Source organism: Oryza brachyantha, chromosome 8 (genome assembly GCF_000231095.2).
Source record: "Oryza brachyantha chromosome 8, ObraRS2, whole genome shotgun sequence".
Lineage (NCBI taxonomy): Eukaryota > Viridiplantae > Streptophyta > Magnoliopsida > Poales > Poaceae > Oryza > Oryza brachyantha.
The window spans coordinates 14,929,119-14,951,340 of NC_023170.2; the positions used below are offsets into that span (position 1 = coordinate 14,929,119).

The 22,222-nt window shown below is 42.8% G+C and overlaps 4 protein-coding genes across 5 annotated transcripts; 2 read left to right on the forward strand and 2 right to left on the reverse strand.

Moving 5' to 3' along the window:
• Nucleotides 1-1,041: 1,041 nt before the first annotated feature.
• LOC121055174 (E3 ubiquitin-protein ligase ATL6-like) lies at nucleotides 1,042-2,784 on the forward strand. The gene has a single exon (XM_040527018.1). The coding sequence runs from the start codon at nucleotides 1,328-1,330 to the stop codon at nucleotides 2,573-2,575; it is 1,248 nt and encodes a 415-aa protein (XP_040382952.1). The 5' UTR covers nucleotides 1,042-1,327; the 3' UTR covers nucleotides 2,576-2,784.
• A 2,165-nt stretch (nucleotides 2,785-4,949) lies between these two features.
• LOC102704358 (RNA cytosine-C(5)-methyltransferase NSUN2) lies at nucleotides 4,950-12,764 on the reverse strand. Of its 2 annotated transcripts, none has more exons than XM_015839964.1 (15): nucleotides 12,506-12,764; nucleotides 12,155-12,243; nucleotides 11,504-11,570; nucleotides 11,299-11,409; nucleotides 10,472-10,538; nucleotides 9,961-10,009; nucleotides 9,703-9,788; nucleotides 9,335-9,588; nucleotides 9,197-9,252; nucleotides 8,768-8,853; nucleotides 7,436-7,528; nucleotides 6,670-7,021; nucleotides 6,003-6,535; nucleotides 5,662-5,890; nucleotides 4,950-5,589 (listed from the first exon to the last, which is right to left on the reverse strand). In XM_015839964.1, the coding sequence occupies exons 3-15, from the start codon at nucleotides 11,530-11,532 to the stop codon at nucleotides 5,393-5,395; spliced, it is 2,142 nt and encodes a 713-aa protein (XP_015695450.1). In that variant the 5' UTR covers nucleotides 11,533-11,570; nucleotides 12,155-12,243; nucleotides 12,506-12,764; the 3' UTR covers nucleotides 4,950-5,392. The 2 variants fall into 2 exon arrangements, with proteins under 2 accessions (XP_015695450.1, XP_006660230.1); XM_006660167.3 differs by having other exon boundaries at nucleotides 11,299-11,414; nucleotides 12,506-12,761.
• Nucleotides 12,765-13,109: 345 nt separating this feature from the next.
• Nucleotides 13,110-16,627, reverse strand: LOC102716338 (phospho-2-dehydro-3-deoxyheptonate aldolase 1, chloroplastic). The gene is made up of 5 exons (XM_006659452.3): nucleotides 15,944-16,627; nucleotides 14,984-15,261; nucleotides 14,563-14,839; nucleotides 14,179-14,424; nucleotides 13,110-13,588 (listed from the first exon to the last, which is right to left on the reverse strand). Exons 1-5 carry the CDS (start codon nucleotides 16,370-16,372, stop codon nucleotides 13,298-13,300), a joined length of 1,521 nt encoding a protein of 506 aa, XP_006659515.2. The 5' UTR covers nucleotides 16,373-16,627; the 3' UTR covers nucleotides 13,110-13,297.
• Nucleotides 16,628-19,252: 2,625 nt separating this feature from the next.
• Nucleotides 19,253-20,747, forward strand: LOC102704638 (trihelix transcription factor ASIL2-like). Its single transcript, XM_040526632.1, has one exon. The coding sequence runs from the start codon at nucleotides 19,441-19,443 to the stop codon at nucleotides 20,404-20,406; it is 966 nt and encodes a 321-aa protein (XP_040382566.1). The 5' UTR covers nucleotides 19,253-19,440; the 3' UTR covers nucleotides 20,407-20,747.
• The last annotated feature ends 1,475 nt before the right edge of the window (nucleotides 20,748-22,222 follow it).

Below are 22,222 nucleotides of genomic sequence, written 5' to 3' on the forward strand. Positions count from 1 at the left end.
GCTTGACTCGTAATTTTGAGCGCTGCAGATGGCGTGTTCCACGTGCCAATGGAGCCCGATCATGCCCAAAGCCAAAGCGAGAGAACCACCGGAGGATTCTTCGCCCACTCTCTTCAGCTTTGGACTTCCACGCCGTCGTTTGTGCTCAAACTGATTGGAAAACTCCGGCCCTACAACAACTATGAGCCCGTGTGATCGGATGATTCATACTGTAGTATTTGTCCCGCTATATGCACGATTCAATTGTACTACCTACGTATAACTAAAACACTGCAACTATTGATTAGGTAAAGAGGATTAAGTGGGTGGCACTGTAGCCGTTGATCAATTGGGTCATACGTAAATCGGATATTTGAGTCCTACACATAGCAATTTTCTAGTGTATAGTACCATACTTTATTGAGCTAGTGTTTGGTTGGTTATTATTAAATGTGGTAATCCAGATTTTGTTAATTTATGAACCCACAAGGCATACATATTATTTTAAGCCATAATTAGGCGATAATCAAATGCTCTAAAATTCTTTTATGGTTGGATTTTTATACACATTCTGCTTACTGTATTTTTACAGGAATTAACAACCACCTTTTGTTGTCAAAGTTTTGCTTTTGATCACCTCAAACAATTCTTTTTATTTATTACCAAAGTTTCACTTGAGGACTATGATTGTTATCACATTTGTAATTTGAACTATCCAACTATATTTTTCTAGCCATGTAGATCCAGTCTATCCTTAGATATGAGAGTTCACTGGTGCGCGAGAACTGATGTGCTGGTGATCATTGATGTGTATTGAAAAAGTTGTTTACAATGTTCCAAACCATGACAATAGCAAAATTATTTGGTCCAAAGCGAAAAATTGGTTTTAAACGATATAAAATGAAATTTTGGTAACAAGAGATAGCCAAAGTTATAATTTACTCTTATTTTTTTGTACATATACGCAGCACTATCACACATTTAAGAGTGTGCCCTTAACATATATGCTAAAGAGACGGAAGCCATCAACAAAAACATTAACCCCACTAATTTTTGCACTGTGTTTATAGCAGTCGATCGGTGGCTATGAACCAAAAAGTCCAAAAAAACCTTGTACAGAACTTATTTTGATTTGTTTTTCCCGGGTGGTTTAACGAATCCTGCCCGTGCTACTGCAGCTCCGTTGCCTCCCGCCCTTTTTATCCCGCCCCTCGTACTCACGCATGAACACTTGCCGTGCCACTCTCCCTCTCCCGCCAAAGCTAGCTCCCCCGCCACCATCAATACGCCCCACCCGAAAGGGGCAGAGGAGAAAGCCACCCTCCTCCACTGACTCCGGCCAACTCCGATGGGGTTGCGGCGAGGCACCAATGGCTGCGTCTGCCGCCTCGTCGTCGCTGCTGTCATTGTCGCGCTCGTCGGCAGCGGGGCGGCGCAGACGCAGGGATCGACGACGTCGGGGCCTGGGCCGAATTACTTCAACCCCAAGAGCTTCAACCCGTCGATGGCGGTCGTGATCGTGGTGCTGGTTACTGCTTTCTTCTTCCTCGGGTTCTTCTCGATTTACATCCGGAGGTGCGCCGGGGGGCCGTTGGGTGGGCCGGGGGAGTATGGCGGCGGCGGCGGCCGGGTGGGAGGTGGGTTTACGTTTGCGTCTGCGGCGGCGCGGTCGAGGGGGGTGAGGGGGCTGGACCCGGCGGTGCTGGCGGCGTTCCCGACCATGGCGTACGCCGACGTGAAGGCGCACAAGGCCGGCAAGGGCGCGCTCGAGTGCGCTGTGTGCCTCAGCGAGTTCGACGACGACGAGACGCTCCGGCTGCTGCCCAGGTGCTCCCACGCGTTCCACACGGACTGCATCGACGCGTGGTTGGCGTCGCACGTCACGTGTCCCGTCTGCCGCGCCAACCTCGCCTACGACGCCGAGGCCCTGCTGCCGCCGCCTGCCGGAGGCGTTGCTGTGTGGACCACCGGGCAAGATGTCGCGGCGGCGCCGCCGCAGCAGCCGGCGACGGCCGCGCCAGAGCAAGTGACGGTGGTCGTCGTCGCTGATGCAGAGGAGACGGAGGAGGAGAGGGTCAGGAGGGAGGAGGCGGCCGAGCTGATGCGCATCGGCAGCGTGAAGCGCGCGCTGCGGAGCAAGTCCGGCCGTCGCCCGCCGCAGTTCCCGCGCTCGCACACCACCGGGCACTCGCTCGCCGCAGCCGTGCCCGCCGCCACCACGGCCGACGAGGCCGCGGAGCGGTACACGCTGCGGCTCCCCGATCACGTGCTCCGGGAGGTCGTCGCCGCAGGGAGGCTACGCCGCACGACCAGCCTCGGCGGCGGCGACGGGAGCACGCGCCACAGCGGCTTCGGCGGCGCCCGCGCCGGGAGGAGCGTCCGGCTCGGGCAGTCCGGGCGGTGGGCCAACATGTCGTCGGTGATGCGCACGTTCTCGGCCAGGCTGCCGGCGTGGGGCTCCGTTCGGCGTGGCGAGGCCGACGCGCCGGCGAAGGGCAGCGCCAAGGTCGCCGGCGACGGCACGACAGCCGTGGAGCAGCAGTGCGACGGCGACGGTGACGGCGCGTGCCCACGTCCACTTGGTGACCACGTCTGACGTGTCTTGCTGATTGTTAGTCAAAGCAGTAGAAGTACGCCACTGATATTAGGAAGGCGTCCTTGTCGTCGCCGTTAATTCCCCTCTTTTCGGCGGCAAAATTAGAGCAAGTGTGTACATAAAGTCACAAACTTTATGGTTTGGTTGAAACAATTTTGTACAATTGCATAGTTCTTCTACAATTCGTGGTACACAATTTGATTTCTGGATGAGCTTTGCCCTTGACTACAAATTTTGCAATTTTTTTTCAGTTTTATTTGTTCATAGACTTTCTACAATTCTAAGTGGTGAAAATTCACAGCAACATTGACTCGACGGACAAATGCTTTTCCTTCTTAGCAGGGTAGCAAATTGTATAAATGCAGAGTAAGCATCGTTTATATTAGACAACTCACCTATCTGTTCCAATTAGTCGTATGTTTCCCTTTCAGTAATTTGACAAATATGTTAACATGGAAAATGATCAGCTGGCTGTTTTGTACTTGTGCCTACCTACCCCATACATTCATCTAGGCTATCCTGAATTCCTGACATTTCCATCAACTCACCATCCCGTGCTTAATTAGGCGGTGCACTGGACGTTCATTTTTCCTTGTCCATCAGGAATTCAGGACATGGACAATCATCAATACAACTTTCATGGCTACCTTTTCTTCGCATATGTTGATAAAAAAATTGTTAAAGCTAGGAAACAGCATGTATTAAATTTGGAAAAAAAAACAAACGAAAACTTCAAATTCCAATATTGTTTCATACTTCGGCATCAAAACCGCACACTCTTTACATTTGGCTCACATTAAGAGCGGCTTTAGGAGTTTAGGTGATTTGATGATGGAGCTCAATGCCAAAACAGTTGATCTTTTAAAACTACTATAGGACTTAAAAAGAATTGAGAATAAAAATGCTCATCTATTCAAATAAATTTTCTGGTTCTATATCGAATGCAAGTATCTAGTTTTATGCTAAGCTCGATGTCTATGATATCGTCTCTCTTCTATGTTAATAAACATGCAGCGATAGAGACGGCAATGAAAACCCTTTATATGTGCCCTAAGGGTCGGCCAAGCCTGGTGGGCTGGTGGCCCAACATCGGACCCACGGTCCACGTCAAGCCTGCAACCGTTTAACCAACGAATAGTAGAAAAAAAGGGCAAGTTTTATAACAAGGTTTGAATTCTGTTTACTATACATAACTTGGTTGTCTTAGATAAGTGTGGTTGTGTGGTTAAACTTTGAATATTAATAATTTATAAATATTTAGTTTGAAAATACTATAAAAATATATACAGATGTATTGTAGAGAGTACTTCCATAAGCTAAATATTATTTATGTTTGTATATATTTTAGAGAAAATCTAACAAACGTCATTGACAAACATTTAATTTCAAGAAATATCATCTTAGAAACAAATTTGTTTAAGAAATGACATCATCGTTAGGGTTCCATCAGTATTTTTCTGTTAAATGCTATAGTATGAACAATGTATTTAACGGTAAAAATGGATGAAACCCTAATAGCGATGATAATTCTCAAACAAATTTGTTTGTGCGCTAAAATTTATTAGAACGCGTACTCGTCAATGACGTTTCCTGGACTTAGACGTTTGACAATGATATTTTTTTAGATTTTTTTCTATATTTTAATATAAATTATAGTAAAAGATCGATTTAGAAGATCATGTCCTTGTCTAAAACGACAAGAATTATCAGAATTTATCAGAATGAAAGGAGTATTAAAAAATTGATGGGTCAACAGGTACTTGTCATTATCATACCTTCTAAAACCGGTTAATGCAGTATTCCCATAGGAAGAAAAGTCATGTAGCACACGGGGACAGAGCTGGGAGCTTAGCGTGCCATTTGAACCCCGTGAGCAGGCACAAGTCTTAGGCTCCCATTATTTCAGCTTTTGTAGTATAAAAAGGTGAAATGGCTCGTTAGTAACTAAAATATATTTTTTGATAGAACCTGTATATATGTGTACATATAAATTAACAATAAATACGATGAAATAAGGTGAAATTAAGAAATCACAAAATAAACTTTCAAGAATTTAGCAAAAAGCCTTAAAAGAGTACGATTATGATACCTATGCACACCACACACTAACAAGGTCACATGTCACAAACACGACACGAACAGTACGCTTGTCCTAAGCATACTGACTGGGCGTTAATTTAGGAAACTCTGTTTTCAGGTTTGATAAAGAGAGGGATTACATGCAACTTGCAAAGTTATATGGATTTCCGATGATGGAGGTTTAGTAGTAGGATTGTGTCTTTGGTTGATGAACAAAGACAATGAACTATTGCAGTAGAGCAACAAGGACACTACGTCCAAATACTCAATGCAATGGTTCTTGTATAAGCAGCTACGAATTGAAATTGCATAAACTAAATTGCAAGAACAGTTAAATTGTTCACGTGTGAAAGCTGCACATAACAACATACAATGAAAACCAAAAAAATATCACTTTCAGGCCGCAGGGAAATGTTCAACGTCCAAGGCCATAAAATCAAAATGAAAACAATCTATCCCTCTTACGGTATGATGACACTTCACCTGATTCGAGTGATTGTGGTAGGTTGGGCAAATGGAAATCCGAGTGCTTCAAATGATATGATGTTTCTTATATAGTGCTTCCGTAGGACTGTCATTCTTTCCAACGGCATACCGTGTCAGCTCCTTTTCGCACTTTTGCTGTCCTCAACCCCTCGGATTGCGATCTGCTGCAGTCCTCAACTCCCCCATATCATGATTTCTAGATCATCCATCTCGAGTTCTTAACATGGTTGTCAGCGCCCTTTGTCGCATCAATTAATCTTCCTGTTGGGGATTCTCATCTTCCTCCACTTTAAATGCTTTGAACCCGAAGCGGTGTGTGATCCTCTCAACTAGCTCCTTCCGATCCGGTGGAGAGACCATAGCATTCAGTGTCGCCTTCCCTCTCCAGCAAACTATGGCAATTGTGGTGGGATCCATGGTTATAGAATCCAAATCTAAGTGCTGATGACCTGGAATATTAACAAGATTTACATTATCATTAACTTATTATCTCTTTAGATTGTCATAGGGCATAATATTACCTTCATGTAAAATTACAACACAGCAACCAGGCAGCAATGATGCAGCTTCCTCCCCAAATCTGGCATCAATAAAATGAGCAAAATTGACGGTCCTGTATTGTAGAAGGCGCAGGAAATCGTTTGGAGATGCACAGAGTATCCGCTTGGTGATGTATGGAAGCAGCAATGGCAAGCCCTCATAAGATAGCCTATATGCACATGGACAACCATCCTTTGACCGATGTCTTTCCTGAAGGAGTAACACAAAACAGAGTAAGATCAACGAGGTTCAAAGAAAATAATTCATATTCCTGAAACAATTGATTGGTGAGTAGATGGCATGTTCGGATGAGAGTGCTTACAAACATTTTGAGGCCAATAGATGCAATCTTAAGTTGCTCTCCAACTTGTACATTCAGTTGCAAAATTTTCTGGACCGATTTTGATACATAGTATATCCTCCGTGCATTATCAGTATCAGCACTTCTAGTCACTAGATGACCTTCAAGTGGAAAAGATATATTGATACCAAAGAATGATACAATACTTTTAATCACCGTTACATCTTTGAAAAATAATACAGGATCAACCCCTATCCACTTGCATTGGCCTTGCAACTTCATTTTATTTCCTGATTCTGCTTGATCATTTTTTACATCACCAGAAACTAAACTAACTTTACTTAAGTTGTCCTTCGAAGTGCAACCATCTATGCAGATTTTTTTCTGATCTTCAAGAGGTTCATCATCATCAAGAACTTCAAAACCAATTTTCTGCTGATGCATTGCAGTTTTTCCAGGTGGCACCGTTTCTGACTGAGATTCTTCATGAAAGTTTAAAGCCCTGTCTGTTGAAAGGATGTGCTCAGTTTTTGTAACCTCCTCCTTCTGGCCCTCTGAAGAATGTTAGGAGCACAAGAAACATATTGATGGTATTAATATCTTGCACAACATCAAACCAGATTATATGTAAATGTTCATGAAAAGTTTGAAATAAGCATGTGGAAAAGTAACTAAAGCATGGTGTTACCATTCAACGGGGACAGTTTACGGATAACTGCAATGAAAAATGCCCCAGTATCTTGGTCATGAGGAACAATTCTCATGCAACGATGCAGAGGGAAATTTGAACTCATACTATTGGAAGTAGAGTCAAAATGTTTTGTGGAGTTACTATTTGAAACTCCATTTGTATAACAAACTTGGCTGGTTTTTTCACTGTTGAAGTTTCTTGAGAAGCTTCTGTTGCTATCTGTGTTAACTTCAATGTTTTCACACATAGATTGCCCTTCACTTGATGGAAACATGCTTGGTAATATTACATTTTTCCTATCGTAAGGGATGTCTTCATGATTATGAAACCAAGATCCTCTATCTTTAACCTGCAAGAGTTGCAAAAGGATTCCATTGGTGCATGCATAATAGAAAATTAAAGTCTGATCACTTTGTGATCATGACCAGTTGACTACACATTGACTATCCTATGCAGTGACACGTTCATGGCATGTTAAGTGTTAAAATGTCCACAGATGCCCAAACACCACATGGATTACCATTCATAGGTGTATATATAGGCATAGAACCATAGAATGCATGCAGATGCAGGTCAGCAGGTGAATGACTTATCAGTGAGTGCAATCAGGAAGGTTGCAAAACATGCAAACTTACTATATTCAGGAGTAGCAAAATCCAGATACATGCCTGCACCCACGCAAACATACCAAGAGAGGGACAACAGAACACATAGAGAGAAGATAGAGTGATCGTAAGACATGATAAGGAATGTGTACAAGTACCTTCCAAGTGCTAAGTCCAGGACGGCGGACCAATTCTGGTAGCTCATTTGAAACATCAAGAAGCTCAATAGAGGTTCCACTTCTCCGAAGAAGCTGCATAATTATGCGAAATATAAACAGTTTTATATCTGGAACACAAATTAAGAAATGAATATATAAAAACGCTAGCGCATGTAGGAAACAACGAAGATATGGAAAATTACATAAAATCAATAAAAAAACAATAATAATGCAGAGTAAGAAAGTGGTAGCTGCTAGGCACTGATCTTTAACTGTTTATTTTGGTTAATTGGATCCATGCCATTGCAAATTTGTCATATTGAAAAAATGTCATTATTATTCATGATACCCACTGCATGCCACTGAAATTTTGTAAAATCTGTGTGTTCTCGTCATCGAGTACATGCACAATGACACACTCTACAAGTTGGTATCACAAATAGCAATGGCATTTTTTCAACCATTTTGCTAAAGAACTTGCAACAGATTTTTTTAGGCAACTTTCGAATTTTTGACCGTTCATTGACTCGCGGCTGCAGGAATTGAACCCGTCACCTCTCCTCGTCCACATAGGACATGCAGTACTAACAGGGCTACAGTCAGTTCTGATTAGTTACATGCAATATATATACAAGTTACAATGTAACTACACTCCATTTATTCTATACTTACATTTGAAAAAAATTTCACTCAAAAAACTGTTGAAAGTTATATGGTAAGATTCTTTTTCAATATGGCAAATTTGCAAAGGCATGGATCCTATTAACCCTTTATTTTAACGAATTTAATATGCATAAGTAGTATTCTCCCTCATCAAATACTACTACGCTACTCCAAGTTAGCTAATTTGACCACATACATCACAGTTTTTTGACCATGTTATCGTAAATACGGAACTGCTTCAAGTGATCAGCATGAAAGTTGTTGTCTGTAGTATTAAAAAATAACAAACAAAGATGAAACTGTTCACTGTGTTGCTAGGGAACCATATGACGAAGAATTTCAAAGGGTTTGAGTTAACTAAGTAACACCACCTATGCCATATCTGGACTATTGAGATTGTAAAGGTCACAAGCTGACTTGACCTAGACATGGCTTACCCTTGTTCAATGAGCTTCCTTACTAGACTAATTTGTCAACATATAAGCCCAATAAGGCAACTATAAACACAAACCAAAACTGCTCCAAAAGGTCCTCAAATGCAAAGAGTGAAAGAGATCTAGCTCATTTTCAGTCTACAATCTGTGCACAGTAACTTCATGTTCAGCAGCTCAATTGTAATTTCTACGACACATAGGAGTTTCCATAAAATATATATAACTAAATAAATACCTCAGCTATAACAGCTTCATTTTCAACAGGATTCATTGAACAAGTTGAGTAAACCATCCTTCCACCAACTTTAAGTAAGGCGATGCCTGGAGAGAGAAAATTATAATTTTGATAATATGGATTACTAATCACAGAAAATTCAACTAATATACATTTTATTCACGAAAAAGGGATTCTATACAATAATCTTGGCATAGCCATTACGATAGTTTGTGTTTTCCAGAGGAACTTGCAAAAACGTCACAAGTAGTAGTGTATTGTACTATGAAATAGTTGATAAATAAGGCCATCTGATTCATAAACTATTGATGGGAGCTAGCTCAGTTGCAAAGAAGATACCATAAGTCCATAACATCTCATTCTCCCGTGATAACAAATACCTAGATTCAATGATGCACTGAGTAATGTTAGGATGTTTCAAACTCTTACCACGCATAGAAATATCTACTTGGAGAAGATGAAGCGCATTCCCCATGCCCGAGTTCCTGAACAACAAAGCAGATTGTGGGCCTGAGGAAAAAGGGGAAGGAAATATAACAGAAGACAGAACAAAGATTCAGTGCTTACCACTTTCTCCACATGTCGTGACCCTTACGGATAGTTCCATCACCACTACAGGGGACATCACAAAGTACCCGATCAAATTCCAACCTTTGCGGTTTGCAGTCATTTCTATAAATTTCTGAAGGATCATTTGCAAGACAACAATCAGGGAAGTTTTGTGCTTCATGGTTTGTCACTACCAGGTTGGCTGTGCACATTCTCTTTGTATTGTGGATAAGGAGGTCACATCTTTGTGCATTGGCATCATTAGCTACCACCTAACCAGAGTTTCATACAAAAAAAAATCATACATAAGTTCAGTTTTCATATCTGCAAACAAGTAGGCATAAGGACATAGTTGGATGCTGTATTTTGCAAATACAGAAATGTACCAGTGCTGTTGGAAGTAAACTTGGTTCTTTTGATTGATGAATCATCTCAAGTAACTGGAATGTTTTAGAGCCTGGAGCGGCACACACTGTACAGGATGCATAAAAATGGTTAGGCCTCTGTTACTGCATTGATGAACTCTTGTGTCCTCCAATCAAAGACAACCAGCATCCAGTGGCAAAGACATTTTGATACACAGTTGACTACTATGAGCACATAGGATGTTTAAGTTAATGGCCAAAAGGTATGAAGAAACATACTGTCAAGAATATGGTGATCAGGTTGTATATTCAGAAATAATGGTGGCACCTGCACGAATTATTTCATTTATTAAGAGAAGGCTTAATGTATCACGAAATATTAAAATGAGTAAACATTAAAGAATAAACAAAATGTAATTTGGCAAAACTATCAGCTTCCAGGACATTTCAGGAAATTACAAACAATAATGCAAGATTTATCATAGCAAAATCGCAACTCCATTAGCAACGGGGATGGTATGCTGTGCTGGCACCCTATGACAGCGTGATTATTGTATGTGTGTTGTTTGCATCATAGGTGCGCCCAACCTATTACACAGCCCTGTTGCTAATGAAGTTTTAGTTTTCTGATAAATTCATGCACTATCTTATGGTCTTCTGACACATCCTGTAAAAGTTGCAAAAAAACTATTAATTTTTGACAAACAGTTGCAGTATTATAAAATTTAATCTATTAAAATAAAAGCAGCTGAACCATAACTCTGAAGCAAATTAGGGAAGTGGTACCCACCATGCTAACGGCCTCCTGCCTAGTTATATTACCGACCTCACTCTCATGTTTTAAAAACTCATGGAAACTGCAATGAAGAAAACAATAAATCAAAACGGTAGCTTAACCAAGATTTAAATCAGGGCTGGCAGAGCTAATTACAAGTGATGAGCAACCAACAACGAGCACCCTAACTTTGTTCTTGTTGTTTAACAAAAACATGTAAAGAATCAGCAGCAATAATTCTAGAAGGCTTGCACACATCACTTAAATATAACAACAATTTGAGAGAGAAAGAACCATGTCGAGAAAGTTAGTAAAATAAGTTGGGGATGAACGGTTGGTCGGTTGCATGGCATGACAGCAAAAGATTGACTAAGCCGTTCCCTAACTTCCACAATTCAGCAAGTATCATTGTTTATTACACACGAATGGGTGGCTAGTGTATTTACTTGCAGCCAGCACTCTTGAATCTCATAAAAAGTTTCAGCATTAAAATGCCATGGTAAGAAATGAGAAACTGGATTCGCCTAAATGAATGTGAGGTCGAGAGGTCCAATTGAAAGATATGACATGTTAAGTTGACTATATAAGAGTTTTACGGTAAAGCATAAAATGGAGCATTGCATATTACAAGAATACTATACACATGCTGCAAACATAAACGAGACATCAAGATATTCTATGCCAAATTTTCCAGTGACTTTGTTATCCTTTCTGGTCAAAAAGTTTCACAATTTGGAGATGTATTTGGCACATGCAGACTTTGATTACAACATTTAGGCAGACGACAAAAAAATGCATGTCATAGACAAGATTCTTATAAACATGATGCTACATTTAATTACCTCTCAAGTGCCTGATTTTTCCTCAGTTGCTTCCGGGAGAAGTTCAGATGCCATGCAAGATTGCCTGGATACCAAGGCAATGGCTTGGCAGCATCTTCTCCATACTCATCACTAACCTTTGCAAGTAATTTATTTTTATAAATAATACATTAGAATGACAAGAACTGGTGTTTAAGTAAAGTGTGTGAATCAAAAAGGTGGCAACCTCACTCTCCAAATATCTCTTGAAGTCATTCTCTAACTTTGAGCAAATATCTTTACAAAACTGGGAGCTGAAAAATTTAAAAGAATGCAAACCCTTCAGCTACTCAGGGAAAGGCGCTGAAGGTGAGAGAATAGATTTATATTGTAGTCTTCTATGGTATCATACTATCATATATAAGAACTAACATTAGTCTTTGTGAAAGTAGCACAACATTGCCTAATAAAAAGCTCTTTGCTGTAAGCTACTAAACGTACAGTACATTCCTTATATTCTCGACAGAATTCAGATCATGAAAGGTAACGGGTGTTACAAATAGCCTAAAACTACATGAGTTTTGAAGTGACAACTAGCATGACAGTTTGAACCCATCAGTAACTCTTATCAGTTACGAAATTAGAAGTCATGTTGTCCTGGTGAAGATACTCAATGAACCCCTTGCACATGAATGACAGGTCAAGCGGCGGAGATACAGATCATGGAGCAGCTACTCATGGTTAGCAATGAGAAAACAGGAGGAAACAAAACGGGGGTGAAATCCAACTGCATTTCAAACTAAAACGGTACCTATCTCAGCACCGCAGGTTTAGCAGACCAAACGAATGAGATAATGAAATGCACGCATTGTTCCATTTCCAGAGCGACCAGCATCACCTGGCATTGATCCTAAAAGTCGCTGGCAATGGATTCCGCAGCACACTGATGAAATCACCCCACTCTTCCTCGCGAACAATTCGCTGCTCCTGCAAAGGCACATGCATGATGCATCAACATTTCCAACAGAACACATACTTTCTGTAAGCAGCATTACAGCTCAAAACACAGCATCTCGCCTACAAGCAGCACACCGAATAACACGGTACTGAAACTATACAGTCAGGCAACCACTACCATGTTTCAATCAAAAATCGCGTGCACAGTCTCTGATTCACCTCAAATCTCACCAAATATGATAGACACTAAGACACGGACCAACATACAACTGAAGCGAGGACTCATTCGCACCTTGTAGTACTCCTCGAAGGCAGGGTTCTCGAGGGGCGGCGGCTTCCACGAGGGGTTGGCCTCGCCGCGGGCAACGGCGGCGGGTGGAGCGGGGCGGGGAGTGTGCCTCCAGAGGCTCTCGAGAGCCTGCGTGAGGTGGCGGCGCTGCACCCGGCCGCGCTTCCTGCTGCCGCAGCCGCCGCCGACGCATCGCCTTCTGTGGCCGCCGGCGACGAGGAGGTTGTGGAGCGAGACGGGTGTCCTCGACGCTATCATGTTCCCGTGACCACCTGCTTGTGCGGCGTGGCTGCCGGCCGCGTGGGCTTAAGCCGTTACCCGGCCTGCGCGAGTTTCAATTTGGCAAATTATAGCCAAATTCATATTTTGTCCATTATCACACTGCCAAATTGACATAAATCTCCTTGAATTTCTACACAGTTGGAAAAAACTAGTTAAGCGGAAAAACTCGGAAGGAAAAAAATATATATAGAAGCAGTTTGTTTAAAGATGGGATACGGATTGTATCTTGTTACTCTATATGCTTAATTGCTTCACCATCTATCTCTAATGACCTAAACAAACTAGACAGCTTCAAAATTGTATAACGCAGGGAAACAAAATGAAATAGGCTAAGGTGAACTTGTATTGTTTATTTATATGACAGGGAAAATCAAGAGGGTGACTTGTTTATCAGTACATGAGCAACACGAGTACATGACACCAAATTTGGCATAACAGCTACAAGACAATTGGATGGCTTGTCCATGGTATTTTTTTTTCTCATCACCGTTTCTGGTATCCGAAATATGCATTTTAGAGTCCCAATGATGGGATATTGCCCAGATGACTGTTCTTGTTCAACTGCCATGAGGCGATCCTCCTCTTTCTGAGCCGCTCAGCGATGATGAAAGCCAGCTCCAGAGACTGCGATGCATTGAGCCTTGGGTCGCAGTGCGTGTGGTATCGTGAGCTCAAATCGTCGAATGTCACTGTGCGCGACCCACCGATGCACTCTGTCACATTTTGTCCAGTCATCTCCAGATGCACCCCTCCTGGGTGGCTGCCTTCTTGTTCGTGCACATCAAAGAAGGCACGCACCTCAGCCTGGTTTCAAGAAGGCAACAAAACTCATCTTAGTTGATTTAACTTGTCGGTCATGTTAATGTCAAATGAATAGTCGTAGAAGTTTAAACGTGTACGTTAGTTCTCCCAAGGACAGAATCATACCAGTGAAATGTCTCAACTTTAACCTGTACTACGGCTGCTAACTTATAGGGACTGTTACATAGGAAAATCACAACTAAACTACTAAACCGGACTAATGCTAATCATAGTGAAAATGAACTAGAATGATAGAATCCAAGTCCATTAACCATGACAGAGATATAGATGATTGCTCTTCGTCATGCACTTCCACATGCTTTTGATTTGAGTTTTGATAGCTATTCAGGCAGACTCTATTAGTGTTGTACTACACACTATAAATGAGAACCGCTTTGACAAAGCTATATTGTTTCAGATATTAGTTGAGCTCAATCATGAAACACTCTATGAACAGCTTCTCACTGCATAGCAGCATAGGCAATTAGGCCTATTCCAGCAAAAATAATACTATTACTCAGCTACACAGTACTGAGAAGTAATAGGGACAAGCAAATACCGGAAAACTAGGCTATAAGAGTGAAAGGAATTACCAAGATTCTATCAAAGGAGCGAGTCTTGAGGCCACAGGGAGCCTTCATCGTGTTGCCATGCATTGGGTCAGTAACCCATGTTACTATCTGGCCAGCACCACGAACAGCACGTATGAGGTGAGGAAGTTTCACCCTCATGTTTTCAGGTCCCATTCTTGTAATGACAGTTATTCTCCCTGGTCTGTTCTCGGGATTCAAGATATCAATCAACTTCACAAGTTCTTTTGGGTCCATCTTGTCACTGACCTGCATTTAGTTTGATGAGTTTAGGGTGATCCCTTTTTGGACAAAGTGTGGATCATCTGCACTTTCAATTTAAAGTTTGGATTTGCTATACATTATCTATTTAGCTGGCATGACAAGTACATGAATATTCCTATTTACCTTGATACCCAGGGGGTTGGCAATTCCTCGGAGGAACTCAACATGAGCGCAATCAAGCTGGCGTGTACGCTCTCCAACCCAGACGAAGTGGGCAGAACAGTCGTAATAGAGGCCAGATGTGGAATCCTCACGAGTAAGTGCTTGCTCATAGGGAAGAAGAAGGCACTCATGTGATGTCCAGAATTCTGTTGTTGTCATGATAGGGTGATCCATAGTGAGTCCAGCAGCTGCCATAAACCCCAAAGCTTCATCAACTCGGTGAGCCAACTCCATGTACCTAGTCAACATTGTACAAGATTGTCACACACTTGCAAAATTGCAGTGTTGTGCATATATCTGTGGTTTATATGAATCACATGAATCAATCATATGAGAAGCAAGAAATGAAGAGTTGGAGACAATTTTAGATCAAGGTAACCACCTATCACCCTGTTCGCTATGCTCTGTGAAGTCAAGGTTCCACTGTGTTACCCTCTGCATGGCAGCATAACCTCCTGTAGCAAAAGCCCGAAGCAAATTCAGTGTTGCTGCAGACTGTGAGTATGCCCTGATCATGCGGTGTGGATCTGGCAATCTTGATTTCTCATCAAATGCATCCCCATTGATATTGTCCCCCCTGTAGCTTGGCAACTTCACTCCATCCCTCTCCTCAAAGCTATCTGACCTTGGTTTTGCAAACTGACCAGCCATTCTTCCTACCTACAGATTACATGTGAGACACTAAGTGATACGATTTTGTATGATGTGCAATAGAAATGCATTCAAGATCATTAAAAAAACATTGTAACAGGTGAAAACAAATCAATTCATGATACAGCTATGGGTTAGTTATGCTTGCAGGAAATACCTAGCAATGAAACAATATGGAATCACAGCAATTAGGTATAAATTGTTTAAACAAACATGTATCCGATCAGAGTATACACTTCAATAGTTGTATGTGATTGATTTGCATTATAAATGGAGAAACGGGCACAACTGAAAGTTGGATAACACTTAATAATATGGAATAACAGTCAGGAGAAGGGTTCTACGGCTGCAGAATTTGCTTTCCTTTTTTCTCACATCCTCTTAAGTACAGGATGACTAGAAATGACTTATTTCCCAAGCTAATTAAGAAAATGCACTGCGCCCATCTAATCGTGTGCACAAAGCAGTACATTCTCTTTGTCAATTGTGTACCACAAATTCATCAGAACAGCAAAATTTATTTGGCTTTCAGTTATTGATGAAACAAAACAACAATGAAAACATTTATCAAATAATTCGAGTGCAAGAAAATTATGCTGCGATACTTTCGATAACATTGTGATGCTTACTAAAATCCATATTTAAAAAATGGGGGAACAAATAAATTTTGGGAGTAATTTAATACGAGTACCTTGATTATAGGCATTTGGCCCCCGAACATGAGCACCACGGACATCTGGAGGAGGACACGGAAGGTGTCACGGATGTTGTTCGCGTTGAACTCCTTGAAGCTCTCGGCGCAATCCCCACCCTGGAGGAGGAACGCCCGCCCGACGGCCGCCTCCGCGAGGCGCTCCTCCAGCTTGCGCGCCTCCCCAGCGAAGACGATCGGGGGGAACGCCTCCACCGTCCGCAGCACCTGCTCCAGCTCCGCCTTGTCGGGGTACTCCGGCTGCTGCAGCGCCGTGAGGCCGCGCCAGCTCCCCACTGTCCACTTGCTCGGCGCCGCCCGCACCGCGCGGGGCCGGAGGAGCCCACCGCGGCGGTGCCGCTGCCGCGCCGGCGACGGGGACGGGGCGGCGGAGGGGAGGGGCGGCGAGGCGCATGGCGCGAGGGGCATTTTGGGGAATACGGTGGGGTAGGGTTTTTTTGGGGTTCAGGATGTGTGTACGGAAATGGGTGCTGGAGGAGGAGGGTTCTCGCGGGAGTTGAAATATTGGGGGGAGGTTGGCAATTTGTAGTTTGGTTTTCTTATGGGAATATTCCGATGGAAAATGAAATATATTTCATATTATTCCCTGTGGTCCATTGAAATGGATTGAAGTGGCTGACGAAGTATTTACTGTCACTCCGTTTCAGCGTATTAAAAGACGTTTTATTTTTTTTCTAAAATCAAGCTTCTCAAAAAATGATTATTTTTTTCAAAAAAAATATAGCAACATATATAAAGATAAATTAGTTATTTTGAGAATATATTTGTTTCATTTATGTTGAATATGAAACGGAGGAGTACATGTGTGTGTAATGTTGTTATATTTATTTTGATATATTCTAGCAGGTGTGTTGTTGCTAAAGTTAGTATAGGGAAAACGAAGCGATGCTTATCGTATAGTCGTGAAATGCTGCTTAACTTATCCACGCGTAAATTAAAAAACTAAATTTACGAATTTAAACCCTAATCAGCACATGATCACCGATTAATTCAAATGCGGAAAACTAAATAACCTGCAGGTGAAGCCATCTGATTCCCTTCTCTTCTTTTCTTCAATTCCGTCTTCTTTCCTTCGTCTCCGGTGAGATTAGTTCGCCGGTGATCTGATTTGAATCTCCGACCTTCGGGTCTCCAACGGCACTGCCCTGGAATCGCCGCACGAAACCCTTCCAGCGCTTCTTTGATCGGGAGAGCTTGATTTCGAATTTCTGGTTTAGAGAATAAGCGACACGAGCGTCCCCGTGGGCTCCTCTTCTTTTATATAGCACTGGTGGGCCTCGGGGGCTTTTCCTAATCCGATTCTGACCCGTAACCACCGATCACAGTTACGGCCCATAAGGGTTACGAATTTCAGAGTTAGAGATGGATTACGGATAGGATTACGGTGGTTATATCCTTTTCTAAATATCGGCTAACCAATAAATCAACCAACATGAACTACCATCAAAATCATATGCAATACGTAAACAGCGCGTAGGCAAAGGGTATGGCAGGTATGCCCTGTCATACATGCAGTCCATACTTGATATATATATTCACATGAATACAAATATGTGTTATATAATGTATGTATATTGAATTTATGTTGTCAATTTTATTATTACTACTGATTAGCTAAAATGGATTTTTAGGCGAGCATACCCTTAATTAGATTCGCTCACCGCTAATGCAAGCCATTCTATCGTATGAATTTATCGAATACAAAGGTATTTTTCATCTATATGGTCGGTCCTTAAACTTGTGGCGCGGTACCATTTAGGTCTATAAACTTAGAGAATGCATATTTAGGTCCATGAACTCGTTTTAACGTCTAAAATCATGGACATGGATGACACATTAAAACGAGTTTATGGAACTAGATGGTACGTTAAAACAAGTTTATAGACCTAAACATACATTTTCTAAGTTTATAAACCTAAGTGTTACCGCGCCACAAGTTTAAGGACCGGCTATGTAATTTAGTCGATCAACTAATAAGATATTTGTGCAAAACGTTGTGCATCTGTACCTGGACATACTCAATCCAGCTGGCTATTGCTACTGGTTAGTGCGTTCACGTAGAAAAAAAGAAACAAATATTTATAAATAAGAAATAATTTATGAATTATATATATATATATGTCCAAAACCTTAGTATTAGTAGTAACCATTCTGAAACCAGTAAATAATTGTTAACATCTGCAAATAGGGTTAAAACAGGATAACAAGAACTAAGAAACATTGATTCTCTATCTTAACATGATTTCGCACGTTTCTCCACGTTGTCTTTTTATAGCTACGAGACACACCTTATTACATTCTTATATATTGTGAGATTTCTAACAATAAATACCTATTTTTGTTAGACACCATTATAACTACTAAAGATACATTGAAGATGACCATTAAGGTGGCACCTCGGTCTCTTGGTTTTTGCCTATGCTTTAAGCCAAAATTTTAATTTTAACCTTGGACTTGATGTTAATTTTTTATCATAATTTATTTTTCAATCTTGACTTTTAGATCATTATAAACATGTATATAAAAATTTTATTCTTAAATTATTTTTCATTCACAAATATATCATTTGATTTTTTTTCTTTAAAAAACCAAAAGATGGCCCGGGATTCTGGAGCTAAACCAAGTCTATATTCATTAGAAAGGGTGTAGGTGAGACCCTGTGAAGCATAGCTCTGAATCCACGATGTTTTTACTAGCTCCATAAATTTATGGATATGGTTATGCGATCGATTATGTTGATATCATAAGAGCATGAGAATGTTATTTGGATACGTCATTTCAGACCTGTAAATAAATAAGATTTGAGAGGTTTAGTTTTAAAATTAGAAAATAAAAAGGTTTTAAAAAATAAAAATTCGCCCACGGACACTCACCCCCTAGACGTGTTCCGGTTGGCCACCCAACACCGGTCCCCGGCCGCCGCTCCATCCGCCACGGCGGCCACAGCCCACGTATGATGCGTGCCAAAACGCCTTTTCATGACTAGTACCCCCCTCCCTCCTGATCCTCCGCCCTGACAGGTCGGCCCCCCTCCGGTAGCTGGCCCCACCGGTCATCCAGTCCAGCCCCGGACGCCCAGGCGCAGCGGCGCACGGGACGGGAGGACCGGGCGCCGCCTCTCCATCCATCCCACCACGCAGCCTCGCCCGCCAGCGCGCCACCCCCGCGCTCGCGTCCACGTGACCCGCGCCACCACCACCACCACCACCACCACCGCCACCGCGCGCCCGCCCGCCCGCGGCCGATGGCCCAACCCCCGCACCCAGAAAAACCGAACCGACCGCCCCCCCACCACCACCACGCTCTCCACCCATACCCTCGCCCTCACCTTATCCCCCGACCCGAATCCGCCTCCACCTCCTCCACCGCCGCCGCCGCCTCCTCCTCCCCCCACCATTTATTCCTAACGCCCAACCTCCCCTCTCGCCCTCGCCCCCAGATCTGGATCTGAATCGCCGGTGGCCGGTGGCTTGAGGATGGCTGCCGCGGCGGCGCAGGAGGCGGCGGCGGAGGAGGAGCCGCGCCGGAGGAAGAGCGCGCCGGGCCAGCCCTGGGCGCTCATGGAGACCATGCACCTCATCGACGCCTACGAGGAGCGGTGGACCAGGCTGCGCCGCGGCCAGCTCAAGGCGCAGCAGTGGGAGGACGTGGCTGCCGACGTCGCCGCCCGCTGCGCCGCCTCCGGCGCCGCGCTGCGCAAGACGGGGACCCAGTGCCGCCACAAGCTGGAGAAGCTCCGCAAGCGGTACCGCATCGAGGGCGGGCGCCCCGTCACCTCGCTCTGGCCCTACTTTCGCCGTATGGAGCGCCTCGAGCGGGGCCCCCTCCCTGTCTCCTCCGCCTTCCCGCCGCCCGCCGCCTCCCCACCCGCGGCCGCCTCTGACGAAGACGAGGACGAGGAAGACGACGACAACGACGAGGAGGAGGAGGAAGACGAAGAACCAGAAGAGCCCCTCCCCCGGAACAACACCAGGAGCATCAACGGCCTCCTCCGGGAGAGCGGCGGCGGCGGCTTTGGCGGCTTCGCCCCTCGCCCACCGCAACCACCATCCGCCATGATGCTCTCCACTGCGCCTCCCCGGAAGAGGGTCCCCTACGAGGCCTTTCAAGCCAAGGCCGCCATGGCAGACAAGGTGAAGGAAGAGGACCCTCCTCCTCCACCTCCTCCTCTAGGCAGCGGCCCCGGTGGTGGAGCCAACGCGCAGCTCTCTGCAGTGCTGAGGGATTTCGGCCAGGGGATCATGCGGCTAGAGAGGCGGCGCATGGAGATGCAGTGGGAAATCGATCGTGGGTGGAAGGAAACCGAGGCCCGCTACAGCAGGATGCTCCTTGACGCTCAGCGCCACCTCCACGAGGCTCTCAACGCCGCCTCCGCCGCGCCAGCGCCAGCGCCAGCCAAGAAGGCCAGGAGGGAGCATGGCGGCAGCGGAGACGGCTCATAGCAAACCAGCAGCTGATGAGGGCTTCACACCACACAAGTTGCAGTCCTGCAGCTGCTTAGCTTAATTTGGCGGTTTGATGGTGAGCCTACTTGCCTTATATGTTCAGGATGTATTTAGTATATGTGCTGATTTTTTTTTCCGTAGCAAGTTGACAAAATCTCTGATGCTATGCATTCTGTCCTGGTGATGTGTTTGCATGGTGAAGAGAGATGTAGTGTACTCCGATAGTAGGAGCAGTTGCTAATTTTACACCTGACCTGTGCTTGTGTCAGTTTCTCTTATGTATGCTCGGAAGTCGGATTTGTAGATACTAGATAGTATTAATGTCTTGCTTCTACATACGATGAGAATTGCCGAGAGCTGAGAAGTGCAGTTTTGGAATGAGTATTGCAGGGGTAAATGACAGGGACTTGCTCCCTCCAGCTTCAAAAAGATTACATCTTAACCTATCTCACATATATTTATAAACTGTAAATGCTATAATGTCTTTTACTTTCTCCAAACTCCAATGTATTTGTTTTCTACTTTACTAAACTCTAATAATAATTACTACAAAAGTATTTTTATGGAATAAATAATAGCAAATATTTTTTATGGAATAAATAGTAGCAAAAGTACAAAGGTAGTAGGTTACAAGCTGTGATGTTCCAGTGAAATTATGGCACTTCCAATAGTCATTCTGTATTCCTGTAAATTTATTCTGTGTTGTACTGGTGACATGCCATGAGTATTTATACTGATAACTTTTGTTCCTTCTGTCCAAATGGAAGACTTTTCTTAAGAGGGTGACTGCTTGGCTTATTTAGGAAAAAAGCCAAAAACATATTTGTAAATAAAATATAATTTATAAATAAAATTTTTATATACATGTTCTTAGTGATGTAAAAGTTCAGGCTTAAAAAATAAACTAATGATAAAAATAATAAAGTATACTTTAAATTTGAGATTAAAATTTTAAATTTTGGCTTATAAGTGTAATTAAAAGTGAAAAGATATGTGTGATTGTGAAGTTGAAAATTATAACCAGGATTTAGGAGGAAGCATGAAAAATGTCACGTGATCAGCAGACAGCAGCTTTAAAATGTTCCGGAGCCTGGCATATTCTTTCTGATAGATTCTTAGTTTTTAGTTCTAGTAAACCAAAGGGTCCGGGGCAATGAATGTGTCGTGATGATACTCGGAAAGCCATGGAATCACAAATAATCTTGATTATTTGTGTGGCTGAGATCAAACAACAGTCAGCTGGTCTTTTTCTGCTAGTATTTTCTCATTCATTAACTTATGCCGTGTGATTCCGGTTGTTTTTAACTTTGATTCTGACAGATTTTCCGTATTTTAGAAGGCGCCTTATGTAGTCTGCCGCGTTCTGCCGGAGGGAGGAGGTGGGTTAGTTATTCAGCGTGAAAAATATAGTAATAGATTAGTATATGATTAATTAATTATTAAAAATATAAAGTAAATTAATATGATTTTTTAAAATAACTTTTCTATAAAAAATTTTTGTAAAAAGTACACCGTTTAGCAGTCCGGAAAGCGTACACGCGAAAAACGATAGGGTTTAGATAACTTTTCGGTCTGTCGAAAGCGGCGAAAGTTGTCCTCAATCCTTATGGGGCTCCATCGTTTCACAGTTGTAACTGCTTATAAACCAAAATTTGAATTTTAGAACTTAATTTCGAATTTGATTTTGTGGTTTTTTCATCATGGTTTATTTTACACATTTCGCTTTTGAGTCGCTATGCACACGTATATAAAAGTTTTACCTGCTAATTATTTTTCGTTTACAAAAACGTGTTTTCGCTTATTCCTTCAAAAA